Genomic DNA, 14,788 nt, shown 5'->3' on the forward strand with positions numbered 1-14,788 from the left:
GACGGAAGGGAAGAGACAATAGCTTGAACCCCATGTCAAACTAAGATCAAATTTTCCGAACTTTGGTACTCAAAAGAGGTGTTAAAACCTGAAAGAAGGGAAAAGAAATATCCAACATAAAGTATTACCCTTCCTCTAACAAAAGAAACTCTCGTTTCTGGATTGAACATTTTAATTAGAAATACTGTGATTCTCTCTACAAAGCCTTTATGTCATTTTAATGAAACTGTTTGCAGAAGGTCTCATAGATATACTCCAATATCGATTTATATCCAATTACATTAAGAAACAAGTTTATCTCATCTGTAAATAAATGTGCAGCTTCCATATACATTCTGTCAGTGTTTGTGGAATTTGGGGGAACACTACCCCGTTTCTCCTCTCTCCCCCTCAATGTAGTTTAAGTTCCTCGCCTTGTTGAAGTAAGTTCGCCAGAAACTGTTTAAAAGTGACGTGCTTTGGCCAGATTTTATTTTTTAAATAAGGAAAAGAAATTTCAAATCTAGAATGAATAGCATTCATAAGTTCTCTGGTACCATAGCCAATGGAAAGATAGGGCAAGTAAGATGGCAAATATTTAACTGAGTAAGACTTGATCAGCGCATCGACTTCCAGAGCCATTATTTTCGATCTTCTAAACTGGAGTCCGCTACCTGTTAATTCTGGTAACTTCTTAATTACATCATGATGCTGGGCACATTCTGAAAATTCTGCTGCTACCGGGCAGCAAACCTGTGTGCACGTATACAACTAAATCAAATACGAACTTTCATTATTTTTTACACTGGACTTACCTTCTTCAAATGGTGTATAGCTTATTCGGTATGTTCCATCTGCTAAAGGTGTAATTAAATTTTCCGTTTTTGTCCCAGACGGATTTGTTATAGTGCATGTTACTTTACCATCACCTCTCTTGGAAATAGCTCTTGTGTCAACAACAAAATCGGTTGGTGAATCAACGTACACACCTGTAAAAAAAAGAAAGTACATTTGAAAATATAGGTAAAGGTTTTATTTTACAAATTTCCGATTTATTGTACTTGTGAAAAACAATATTGACAGCGAAATACATATAGATATTCATTATTTACACTTAAATACATAATGCATAAAAATTTACACATTATGTACTACTCTTTAGTAATACAAACATCTCCATAATTCCTGTTTTTCTCCTACTATGTATTGGCTTGGCAGAAGAGATAAGTAGCTCGATTATACGAATTTTCGTACTTTTCTATATTGAATATCATATAACATTCTTATTTTCGTTGCCATATTAACGATCAGTTTGATATAAAAGTGTTGAAAATGTACTGATACTAGATTACAAAGAACTGTGTATTTTTTTTTATTATTTATTTATTATGAATAACTAACCCCCAAAGTAAGTATAAATGTATATCAATGAATTCTAAACAATAAATGTATTTAGAAAAATAAAATGAAAAGTACAATGTTTAGTACCTCTAACTTATGTAATATTGTGATAACTTAGGTCGTATTGCTAAAATATGTATTCCACTGTTTCTGTGCTCGGAGCTGTAATAATCTGAACTTAATAGAATTATAAATTCAACATGATCCATTTAAGGGACGAAATATGGATGAAATATAAATTGTAATAACAGTATTGAGCTTCAAAATTCAAACATGTCACTTGAGTTAAATAAAAGATCAAGAATATTTTATTCTGCATGCAAAATCAATAATGTAAAATATGCTAGTTATTAGTCGGGACAGCACACACTGGTACGCACACTAACATGCAAAATTTTATCTTTCAAAATAAAAATAAGGTAAAATAACATGAAACTGACAGTAAAGAACTTACAACGAGTGTATGCATAGGATTTCTCGAAAGTGAAAAGAAACTGTCAAGTTCTTTAGAATAATATAATTTAAATGAACTTTTTTTTTGTAATCAAAATATTTATATTTTACAAATATAAAACGACAAAAAATTAACTAAAAAAAATATTAAGACTATTAAATCAATTGGAAGTGAGAGGGCTTTGAACTATTACACGTTGACTTCCCCGTTGAAATGAATTACCTTCTGACTTCAGCATCGGAAACAGCTTAGAACCAACTCGACTTCTCAAGACAAAAGTTCCATTCGTAAGATGATTATTATTTTAACAGAGGAAGCACTGAATTTGCAATTGAGGATACGAAAGCAAGGAAAGGAACACATACACGTGGTACTCATGTCAAACATATTTACTTGTATTGTTTTTCGCCCCTCCCAAATAACACGCACTTCTAGATTACAATAGCTATATACAAATAAAATAATTTTGCAATTAGGAATGTTAAGCTTCTTTAACTTCAGGATCAAAAAACGTAGTCTCAGGGTTCTTAGCTTAAGTTAGCAAAAACATATTTTTTTCATAACAGTGGATTAAACACAGCAAAAAAGGCATGCAATTAACATTCAACTGTCCACACTGGCCTACCATGAGGCAAAATTCCATTTCCAGAAACTTTGATTTTCTTCAAATCAGCTTCTGGGACAATAATTGCCTGAAAGGGAGATCCTGGGATGTGTTGATCATTGAAAGTGATGTTGATGCTGTAGTCCCCTGCTTCAGTTGGTAGATACGCCACTGAACAAGTTCCGTCCCCATTATCACGACAATTGATAGCTGCTTCACAAGGTCCTTCAACTGTAACACCCAGGCCTCCTTGACCAGCCCCACGAGTGTCTATCATGAATTCGGCTGGTCTTCCTACTTCGCCCTTCTCTAAGCCTGGTCCATAAGCTCGTACTTTCGAAGGGTCACTTCCAGGCATACACATGAAACGATATGGAGTCGGAGATACAGGCTCTCCTCCAAATGAAATGCTTAAAAGATATTCTCCCAATTCAGTTGGGGTAAAATTTACTAGGAAACCTTCATGTGTTGGAATAACGTGAGCCTTAACACGATTTCCTGATGGACTGGTGATTGCTACAGCAAAGTCTGCTTTTCCAGCTCCCTGAGTAATTACTCGGAATTGCTGAAGACTATTGATAGGTGCAGCTACGTGAAACAAAAATGTTATTGTGATATTGGAAAGCGATTTTAATTATTTCAAGATTCTTTTCACAAATTTTTCACAACTCACAACTTAAATCATATTTAACTGATAAAACGGTCCAATTTACACTAACAAAATATACTTTTTATTAATGAATATATAAAGTACACAAACTCTGAAATAATAATAATAAAAATAATATATTACTCAACTAATATATTGAGTAGAATACAAATAGGTATTGTCCTAACAGACGTACAAATGCTTAAAACAGTGGCTCCCAACTTTTTTTTTTTTTTTCTGATGACATTGATGATATTTTATTAATAATATATAGTTTTATAGAGATATAAACTTAGTGGTGACTATGTAGTACTAAGTATTGTTGCTGCCGCTGGAGGCGTTTCAAATTTGAGGTAGTTTGTCTCAAAATTGATTTTAACTAATTATTAAATGCGCAATGGATTTTAAATTCTAAAATTTCGCGACACAACCTACGGGATTGCACGATACACCAGTTGGGAACCACTGGCTTAACAAAATAATGGAAACACCTGTAGTTTGAAAAAAAATAAAAACAAGATATGTGATGTAACAACATTAACGATGCGTGTGCAGCATCTCGATGTTATTAGTGGTGTGATATGCGATAGTCTATAGTAGTCAGGTAGACTAGAACGGATGTGTATACTGAAACGGGCACATAATGGTGATAAACATTAAAGACCTCTTTGACTTTCAAAGAGACCAAATAGTACGAGGTGTGTCACGATATGTTAAGTGTGTCGCAAGAAACCGTGTCCAAAGTAATGTTGGCCTACAGAACTCAAGGCAAAACAACACCAGCAAAGAGTAATGGTGGATGGAAGAGAAGCCTCAGTGAAAGGGATCGCCAGGATTTAAACATGATTGTCACCAAGAACCGTAGAGCAAAAACCGGTAAAAGTGGCTGTGGAACTCAATCTGTATCTGGAACAGCCTACTGTGATAATCACAATCCAACGCGAGCTGCATTACCTGAACATACTAGTTTTCAAACCGGTAATGGTGCTGAAAACGAGCAAAGTGGACTGCCGATGAGTGGAAACGCGTAATATGATCTGATGAGTCATCTTTCACTTTATTTCCAAAAACAGGCCTTGTTTATGTACAGCAGGCGCCCAAAGGAGCTTATGCTTCGAACTACCTCTTTCATACAGTGAAACATGGAGCGGCTCTGTGATGCTGTGAGCCGCAATTTCCTGGTATTCCGTGAATCATGTGATTAAGTTCGCAGGATTGATTATTGACACTGATTAGGTGAAGATTTTAGATGACCACGTGCGTTCTATGGTCCAGATATTTCCGGCCAACGACAATTTTCCAAAATGACAACGTGCTAATTTGCACTGCTAAAGCTGTTCAGGTGTTATCATAAGCATCGAGATGTATTACAAGACCTCTTCAGGCCGCCAGATCTCAATATTATTGACCAGAAGTGATTAGTTCTGGAGCTCAGAATTCGAAGCAGATATCCTCCACTCTCGCTTACGACGCTGAGTGCTGCTCTGAATGAGAAATATCGATAGTACAAGATTCCTTTGAAAACAACTCATGACTATTTCACGACACATCTGCAGGCAATCTATTCTGTAGGCTAACAGTGGTCCCATCTCCAACACCGTATTAATTAGATAAGTTGCATTTCCTTCAGGCGTTTCCTTTATTTTAACAACTATCCGTATGTATATAACTTATTTAAAACCAGCCATTCTTTGCAAGGGAAAAATAAATTTATGGAATTATTATTTGCGAAAAATTTGAACCCTTTCCCGCGGTTATCCGTATCCCAGTAATTTTCTTAAAAAAATTACAAATCTATTCCACTAAACTTGGGTGTAAATGTCATCAGAACTGTCACCAATTAGCTTAGAAACCCCGAAGATTATAGATTCGACACTATCCTCAAATTTTATTTTCCACCACTTCTTCGGAACTATCAGTATTTCCTTTAACAAAGAAAGTGTTTATTCCTAACCTAAAGCAATATACGTTGCGTAATGGGATTGCTGCACACTGGATACCTGTCGTAGCAGCAGTTTCTTATAAGCAACTAAGGTATATATTACAAATTGGTTTGTAAACAATTAAAGGCTTGAAATATTATACCATATCGATCACACATGTTATAGAAAACACGTTAATCTAATCTAGAGATTAAATATAGTTTATAGTGTACTTACTTATCTTCCATCAAATAAGAAATAATTGATATATTTTGGAAATCTAACAATAACTGATTTTCTATATGAATACTACCATATCCTATTTAAGACATATTGCACGAGTTCGTACAGTATACTTGTTTTAGACCTGCTCCATATAAAACCACGCTCTAATATTCCAAACCATATCCTAGTATAATTGAAAATACTGTAGTGGTTGAAGTAAGTCTGTAAGATCATATGTTCTTTTTACTACTTGTTTCGAATAGTAGCTTTGTTGGGTCCTTTTACTAAACACTATCCATTTTCAATTAATCTGAAAAAAAGGTAGACATACGAAAGGTTTGTGTCCACCAGAAGGACAGAACTTGGATCAAATTTGATACGATTGAGTAAGATCTGTCCATTATGACAACACCTGCACCCAACTAACAGAAATTCAGGTTTAAGATGTCTTCAACATAATTGCACCGTCTTTACCGTACCAGTAAGTGCTTTGAATGAAAGTTTGCGTTATATCTTAAGTTAGCTGTATTTTCAATTGTTCTAATACGCACTCTTCGAATGAAACTAAATTCATATATTCAGTATTTCTACTTTAAAATAAAAACAAATGCTTACTTGGTTCAAGACCATCCACTTTTATCTTCGATACATCTACATGAGGCTGTATAGGTACCCTTATAGGACTCTGTGGGATTTCAACTCCTCCATAGTAAACAGTTATTGTGTGATTTCCTGGTTGAGGAGCACAGTAATCAACTGTGAAGGTACCGTCACCGTTATTTGTAACTTGGATTGGAATGTCTTGACTCTTCTCGTTAGCAACGGCGATCTGCATTTCACCTGCAATAAAGGGGAACTCATTTCTATCACAACATTCTTCAAAGTTACAACATAAAGTCTAATATTATATGTACAGTATATATGTATATGAAAAGCAGAATATCTATTCAATGCACTGCATAGTTTTCAACAAAAATCATATATATCTATTTGACAATGCTCAAACAGATATAAGGAGATAGAAGATGATATACATTTAACATACCTAGAATTTTTAAGCAAGGTCTTAAAAGAACAATATTTCTAATTAGTGTACTCTTTCTTAAAAAGGTTCATTGTAAATATTTATTGTTTAGTTTAAAAGCGGACTTCAGTAAAAGAATGTGTACATCATACAAGAACTACTTTTGTGTCCTTACATTTAAAGTTTTATATTCAAGAGCGACGTATATTCAAAAGACCAACTTATGTTTTAAGAGAGTTTAATTACTCGCTAATGCACAACAGAATGAGCCATGAGAAGTTTCCATACATTTTTTGTATTTTTCTAATCCTTAACCACTTCTAATATCGATTTAAAATATTCTAGTATGTGTTGTACAAAAATCTATCACATGCTCATTATACCTTGAATTTTGTAATTTACGGAAAGAGAAGGCATTTCTTTTATGATTGCTTTCAAAGAAAATGCACTAGTTTATCTCCAATTTCAAATCAATAGCCAACAGTGAAAATGTAACTGAAATGAAATAAATGTTTTTCAACTATATCAACCACGCTGATAACGAAAACGACAATGAAAAACTCGAATTAGCTCTCGTTTCCAAGTTAAAGGGGGGAGGTGAAATTAATTATAATTATTATATTGTATTAGCATTTATTGTCAATCCCTTCCCACATAGGCCTCTGATGGTAGACAGAATGATTGAGTTTCCTGTAGGACAATAGCTGTGTGTATTTTGTCACTATTTTTAGCCCGGGCTCATAGCAACAAGGGGGAGGGGAAGAGGAAGGGAGGAGTAGCCCATGTTTCATTTAAGTGTAGTTACAGTCTGTTACAAGCTGTGTTGTGTTCGGATGCTGGAGAACGTGTTAGTGAAGTGTAGTTAGTGCGTATAGTCATTTAATTGTTGTGATTCAATATGCCTAGCAAATGTGTAAATAGTGCTGACAATTTTTGTAACATTTGCGGACAGGCTATATTGAAATCGCAAAGGAGGCCAATAAACGCCATATAATAGGAAGGCGTACAAACTGTACTTTGGCCGTGAAATCGGGGAACAGGACAAATCATGAGCTCCTCATGTATGTTGCATATCTTGTGTTTCGAGTCTTCATTCGTGGTTGAATCGTAAAAGATCTTCCATGGGCTTTGCTATACCCATGATCTGGCGAGAACCATCAAACCATGTGAACGATTGTTACTTTTGTGTAACAACTCCATTAGCACATGGTATTTCCAAGAAGAAAACGTCTTCCTTGACATATCCGAAAGATAAAGCTTAACTGTTGGCGTCAAGACTACAACAGTGGAACTGCCTTGATAAGACGGTAAATGTGACTGCGTTCCGTAACCGCCATATGTCATTCCTTTCAAAAGTGAAAAGAACTTGATATTTTGTAGTGATGTAGAGAGACTAATGGCAGCTATTGGCATTGACTATAAAAGTGATGAGTGGAGGTTGTTCATCGACTCCTCCAAAATAAGTCTCAAGCGTGTCCTACTGCACATAGATAACGTGTTACCATCGATTCCGGTTGGGTATGCAACTTACATGAAAGAAACATATGATAACATGAAACAATTGTTATTGCGATTGAACTATGACAAGTTTAAATGGCAGATTTCCATTGACCTGAAATTCATAGGCATATTACTTGGGTCACAACAGAGCTACACAAAATTCTGTTGTTAACTGTGCCTCTAGGATAGCCGCGCCAAAACACTTCATTATAAAAAGAAAGATAGAACTAAGCGTCAATCACTTGAACCAGGACCTTATAATGTTATGTACGAAGTACTTATCGAATCCAATAACATAATTCTCCCTGTTTTTCATGTAAAATTGAGCCTAATGAAAAACTTCGTTAAGGCCATGGACAAAACTGGGGAAGCATTTCTATATTTGAGCGAGAAATTTCCGTCTTAGCAAGGAGAAAATAAAAGAGGGGATTTTTGCGGTTGCCCAGATACGCAAACTGTACAAAGATGAGAATTTCAACACCATCCTGACAGGCAATGAAAAGTTAGCTTGGGATGCCTTTGTTCAAGTATCAACAAACATTTTAGGAAATAAGAGGGCAGAAAACTATAAGGATCTTGTGGCAAATCTTCTGCACTGGGTGGAACATGTCCTTGAAATTACGTTTCTTGGATTCGCACTTAGACTTCTTCCCTGACAACTGTGGTGCTGCAAGCGATGAGCACGGGAAACGCTTCCACCAGCAAATTTCGGGCATGAAAATGAGATAACAGGGAAAGTGGAATGCATCAATGTTAGCCGAATACTGCTGGACACTAATCAGGGAATCACCAGCTGAAAACTACAAACGCCAAACAAAGCGGCTGCGTCTTCAGTGACCTTCCTGCGAGGGATAACAACAAGGTAAATACATGCATAAGCTTGTATAGGCAATAACTTAAAATTATCATAACTTCAAAACGAGAGCTAATCTTACATTTTAATTAACGTTTTCGTTATCAGCACACCCGAAAACATAAAAGATTAGCTGTTCTCATGCCAGTTACAGAAAAAAAGTAAAATTTTGTTGGTTAGTGTAATTAATGTATACTAATATGAAGGACTTCTATAATCGTACCTGGTCCTGCTTGTCTGCAATCAATGTTGAAGTACGTTGGCGTATTAGATTTCACACCCTTCTCAACTCCTGGCCCAAACACATGAACATTTGCTGCATTTGTAGGTTCAGATACGAAGACTCTAAAAGGACTGTTCTTAACTGATACTCCTCCGTAGTTTACCTGCAATGCAGAAGTATTATTAAATATTATTCAATGGTAGAATACAAAACTATCTAGATATACACTCAATCCGACTTTACATTCATCCGAAACTTGAACAAGAATGTTTTGATTTATTCGATACTTAAGTTAAATTATAAAATTAAAAATAAATAAAAATAAACAAGTTTAGAAAGAAACATAACAGACTTTAGTTTATTATTATTATTATTATTATTATTATTATTATTATTATTATTATTATTATTATTATTATTATTATTATTATTATTATATTGTTGCTGCTGTTATCATAATCATCATAATCATCATCATCTTTGGGTACTCTTGGTGTTCTGAGATAAATTAATGGAATGTTTTCAATTTAGCAATTCAAACTGATCATCCAAACTGCTACTTTAGCTGAACATGTGTAATGGGCTTAAAACTATACTGGATAATGCAAACTTCTTATAAGCACTACGCTGTATTTTGACTAAAATTTCGATGTCTCCTAATTCCAATCGCAATCTACTTGCGTTCTTGGTAAAAAGTGAAACCTTTATATTGTACCCATTTTTATGAGAAACTAAACGAAATGCCTATACTTTGCACGAGGAGAATATGTTTATGGACAATATTTGAACTCCCTTCTCCCTTTAGGATAAGCATTTCAATAAAAGCGTAATTACAAAAACACGTAAGATACTCTATTTTTGGGATAAATTTTGACTCTCCTACTTCCTTAGGATACGCATCAAAGCCATATGATAAAAACTCTTCAGGTAGGTACAAACTATGTTCTAAAATTCATTTCAAAGCCGGGTAAGACGTTTTTTATTAAGCGATCACAAATAACGGTCAACGTAAACTCCAAAATGACGAAAAAGATATTGAAATTGTCACTCCCCCTCTTAAAGGTGGGATTTTGGAAAATGTTGGGTCAAATGTTTGCTTACTAGTAACAAGGAGTTTGTATATATAGTTTCATATTCCCAACTAGAAAGGCACCAAAGCTACTATATTGTTTGTGTTACATTTGAACCCCATACTTTCTTTATAATACACCCTTTAATCAAAATGATGATTTAAATAAAGTTTGGGACATATTTAGTATCTATCTCGAGCCAGATTTCAAACTTTTTCCGTGGTGCGATCACAAAAAACATCGCTTTCAATAAGAAGAAAACAATTAAAGGTATGGGCCACCACACTAATTTTTCTTGCTTCAATTACTTAACTAAATCATGTTGTGCTTCAGTTGTTATTAAAACCCCTTGTAAGATACGAACACGACTATATGAAGTTCTCGAAAAGCTTCACAAAAAAAAAAAAAAAAAAAAAAACTCACCCAAAAGTAAATTACTCCTTGTAGATTTTTTTTTTTTTTACATAAGAAACTACTTATACCATATGTTAGGGTCATTCATGAAATATATGTTTATGATATTTACAAAATAGTAATAAAATAAAATAAAAATGAAAATGAAATAAAATTAAAAAAAAAAAAAAAAAACACTTCATGTGTTTCCATAAAATTGAACTTGACACTTGAGGTCGTTGCATGACCCTTTTTCTACGAACAGAGGGTCGATGAAAGAACGTATTCAATCTTTAGAGAGTGTAACATAATGAAATGAAATCTTACAGACCAAAGAGGTAGTGCTTTTATCGTCTATGGTAATAAAACTACATCGCAATTTGTTACGATTCCTTGCAAGATAAAAAACAAATTAACTCTTAATCTAGTAACTTACCTGTACAGTGTGTTTATTTCCTGTTTTTGGCACGTAACTGCAGTTATAAGTTCCGTCTCTGTTATCATGAATTTTGAGATCAACAGGAGTGTAGTTTTCATCCATGGCCTGAAAAGACATTACAAAATATACTTACATAATTCCTCTAATTCAATTTGATTTTAGCGTCCCTATCAGCAGCGAGGCCATATGGGACTTTGGACCTATAGCTTAACGTGGGATCCAAATTACTTGAGCTCCTGCCAGGAATGCAACCCGTATCTCCAATGCCAAAGGCGAGCATGGTAACCGCTTAGCTACAAAGGAGCTCCTTAATAATTCCTCCGAGATATAGAAGGTTCAGAAATAATAACATTTATAAAATGTTTAAGTAAGCTATAACTGCAATACATTCATACTATTACAATACTTAAAGGAAAGAGAAAATATGTTTCATCCATGTTTATATTATACCACCACATTTGGTACGAAATTGAAAAATAAGAGGAAATTGATATGTTTAAAAAATAATGAAGTATGAAAAATAATGTCTGATTTTTAATTAAGTCGATATGTCACATATACATGCTATTATTCTACAAACATCAAACTATCTAACGTCTCGTATTGTTTATTAAATGTATCATCTACTCTCACACTATATTCTCTTGGAGGGAGAAGAAATGAAAGCTCCTGTCTGGTGTACACTGTAAAAATCATGGTAAATTTCTCTTACCCATTGTAGCATAATATATCAGAACCAATTTAAAAGAAACTTCAATTCGTCGCTCTAGGCATATGGAAGCCTCTGATAACTTTATAAGCTGCTTCACTAAAAAGCTTCATCAGGTAAAGAAAGGGCAGAAAATAAGCACAAGAACTGAAACGTCTAGGTGGATATAATGTTAGAATGGGGAGTCATATGATCATGTGTTAATGTCATTAGCCTGAAAGTATATGGAGTTTAGTGAAGATACATTCCTCATACCATCTAATGAGACGGGTAGGTCCGTAGGAGCGCAGGAAAACGAATAAATAATAAATGAAGATAAAATTTTGTATAAGGACAAGTGAAATGCGCATAGTCGTAAAAAACAATCATCCTTCATTATTTCTTTTTTTTTCTGTCAAAGACTGACTTTTAATTGCTATTAAGGAAGTATTTATTTTGTTTATGTTTTGTTCTATGATTTAGAAATTTGATTGTGCATACTACATCTACTTTAAGCTTGGTAACATAACAACGCGACCATGTAGCCTTCTATTCCAATAAGACACCTACCTACTTGGGTGTTTCACAAGGTTTTCTCTGTTTTTAATTGTTCTTTTATTCCTATTTCTACGTTTATATATTTGATGAAACATTTAGCAGAAAAGCTGATACTGTACTTTCTCTAGCGTGTGTAATTATGTTTTCCCTATTTTTTGAAAAGTAATTTATTTATATAGACCACAGAAAATAAAACATACATTTGGAAGATGTAATGTCAAATAATAGTTTGACATCTCTATCAGTAGCCTACAAGAAAAGTAAGCATTCAAGCTTAACGTGAAATCCGAACGACAGACTCTTCCATGAATTTAATCTTGGTCTGCCGTGCAGGAGGTGGGCATGCTAACCATTCAGAAGGGAACTCGTCAAACAGTGGAGAATGTGGACTGTGGATTTAGCGAGATATGAAGAAAAAAGCTATGATGGAAGAGTGGTACGAAAGTTTGGACAGTGTACGTGAAGAAAGTTTGAAAGGGTAAAAAATGCCAAAACTAAAATATGAAAAAAAATAAGTAATAGTAATGGCTTCTTCACTGTCGTTATTATTATCAATGCTCTTTTTTGAAATTATATATATATATATATATACTCATTATGATATGTTATTCTACCAGTTTTGATTGGCTGCGAATGTTAGCGTCAAAATCTAAACAAGTGGACAAAATTAACATGTGCTGGCAACTGTAGATCTCTTTTAAATCCATATAACATACTCTTGTTCCAGTCTTTAAATCGATATAAATTACAAGAGAAAACATAACGGCACAAAACATAACATAACGGAGAACTGTCAAGTTCTTGACGATTGCACTCTAAGTGATCAAGTAATTGTGTTTAATGTGAAGATGGGACATCGAAGTGGACGATGAAACCGATAAAAGAAATGTCCTAAAATACAATTGCAAAAATAAATAAATAAATAAATAAAATAAATAAAAAATAAACTGGAAAAAATGCAGTTACCACAAGTAAATGAAAATTCAAATATAGACGAATTGGCAACACATATATATACAAAATGAAATACAGGACCCAATTAAATACTAGACACCAATAATAAAACCAAGCAAGTAATTACTCTAAAACAAAAATTCGGATTCTAGAATTAGACCAACTAAGGAGAATATATAGACACGAAGAAAAAGTTACCAGCATGCAATCGATCCAATTATTAGAGGACGACGACTCAAGGCATACAGAACTGCAAAACCAGATTTTCAAAATGGTTTGCAGAACACAAAACTAAGAAGTTCACAGAATCTTGCTGAAGAAAATTTGAAATTAGACCCACGGGGAGCACCATACAAACTAGCTATGCAGAAACCAACGACTTTATCAACTACTAAGAAAGAAGATAGAACCTATTCCAAAGATTGGAAAGAAACTGCACAAATACTACTCAATAAACTATTACCGGATGACCAAGACGAAACTGATAGTAATCAAAATCCGAAACTAAGAATGATGATGCAGGAAACAATTAATGGCGATGAAAAGAGAGAGACTATATAAATGCCGATGAATTAGGGGAAAAAAAATATTTCGTACACTTAAAGAAAAGAAAGATCCAAGTCCAGATAGCATAAGGATGTAAATTTTGCATTCTGTTAGAGGGTTTGATGGGATAAAACTGTCTCTTATCAATTTTGTTTCCAATAAATTCACTTTATCAATATATCTCAAAAGCAATATTAGATTAACAACTAGTTACTTACTTCCTCTTATTAAAATACAATAGTTTTATGTATAACCAGGATAATGCCCAATCGGACTCCAATTCAATGAATGCTTTGATGCGGTCCCTTCCTTTATAGAATGAAGTGTGAATTAATTTCACTTAGGTTATACACTTAGATAATGTGTTTACTCATATTTATTTTTTGGTTATACACTTAGATAATCTGTTTACTCATATTTATTTTTAAATAATATGATTTGAATGTGAGTTGAGGCTGTTTCTTCTTCTGTTAATTTACTTAATATATTTCCTTTAATTGCGCAAATTTTACATCGCATTCCGCGAACAAATGAACGGGTAGTATAAGAGAAACATCATTCCAGTACGAATAAAAAGTCAGTTTGAAAAAGAAAGAAAAAAGAGTCAACATGTTGAGTACATATCACCCGACTAAAGAGAGGACTAAATTACTTTAGTCTTTGTGAGCAGATGTTTCCATACGTTTATATTGTACACAAAAATATACCCAAAGACAGACATTCTTGAACACAACATTTGCGCACCTTGGAGTTGTGAAGATACGTTCTTACTCCCGCTGATCAAAACTATTTGCCTTTAACGGACCCTCATATTTTCCAATGCATTCTCCTTCTATTTTTAAAAAATACTACAGCGCGAGAGACAGCATGTTTATTCTCGTTACAAAAATTGTAGTAACCCATGTACATTTTGAAAATATGTATTAAATCAAGTTAAGTAATCAAAAAGCTATTTAAATTATGGTAAAATTAACATAATTAAAAATAACAACCAGTAACTAGCGTTATCGCGTAAAAAATTATTAAAACTTTATACTGTTTTGCTGCAGAGATTTATTTTTTTCATTTGTTTTGAAGTTACGAAGTCTGTAAAAAATAGAAATTTTGTTACCAAATGCAAATCAAAGGTAAACAAAAGGTAACGCCTACATGAAGTTCTAGATAATCATGGTACTAAATATTTGGTGTATTATTCCTCCAGGAATTAATTTCTTAGAGCAGTGGTTCCCAACCATTGTGTTGTGTAGTCCCACACGGTGTGTCACGATATTTTCTGATTTGAAAATCATGAAACATTTAATAATTA

The 14,788-nt window shown here is 33.8% G+C and overlaps 1 protein-coding gene across 2 annotated transcripts in view; it reads right to left on the reverse strand.

The window, feature by feature from the left end:
* The window catches only part of cher (filamin A protein cher), a 627,873-nt gene that overhangs the window by 275,537 nt on the left and 337,548 nt on the right, over positions 1 to 14,788 (reverse strand). Inside the window, exons 13-17 of one of the 2 annotated variants that reach the window (XM_081762014.1) lie at positions 10,734 to 10,841; positions 8,835 to 8,997; positions 5,850 to 6,074; positions 2,460 to 3,026; positions 795 to 968 (exon numbers count right to left, since the gene is read on the reverse strand). In XM_081762014.1, coding sequence (XP_081618140.1) covers positions 795 to 968; positions 2,460 to 3,026; positions 5,850 to 6,074; positions 8,835 to 8,997; positions 10,734 to 10,841 — 1,237 coding nt within the window. The remainder of the gene's footprint in view (positions 1 to 794; positions 969 to 2,459; positions 3,027 to 5,849; positions 6,075 to 8,834; positions 8,998 to 10,733; positions 10,842 to 14,788) is intronic. The other variant, XM_081762015.1, reaches the window with a different exon arrangement.

The sequence above is a fragment of the Thermobia domestica genome, chromosome 6 (assembly GCF_964235325.1).
Source record: "Thermobia domestica chromosome 6, izTheDome1.hap1.1, whole genome shotgun sequence".
In the NCBI taxonomy this organism is placed as follows: Eukaryota; Metazoa; Arthropoda; class Insecta; order Zygentoma; family Lepismatidae; genus Thermobia; species Thermobia domestica.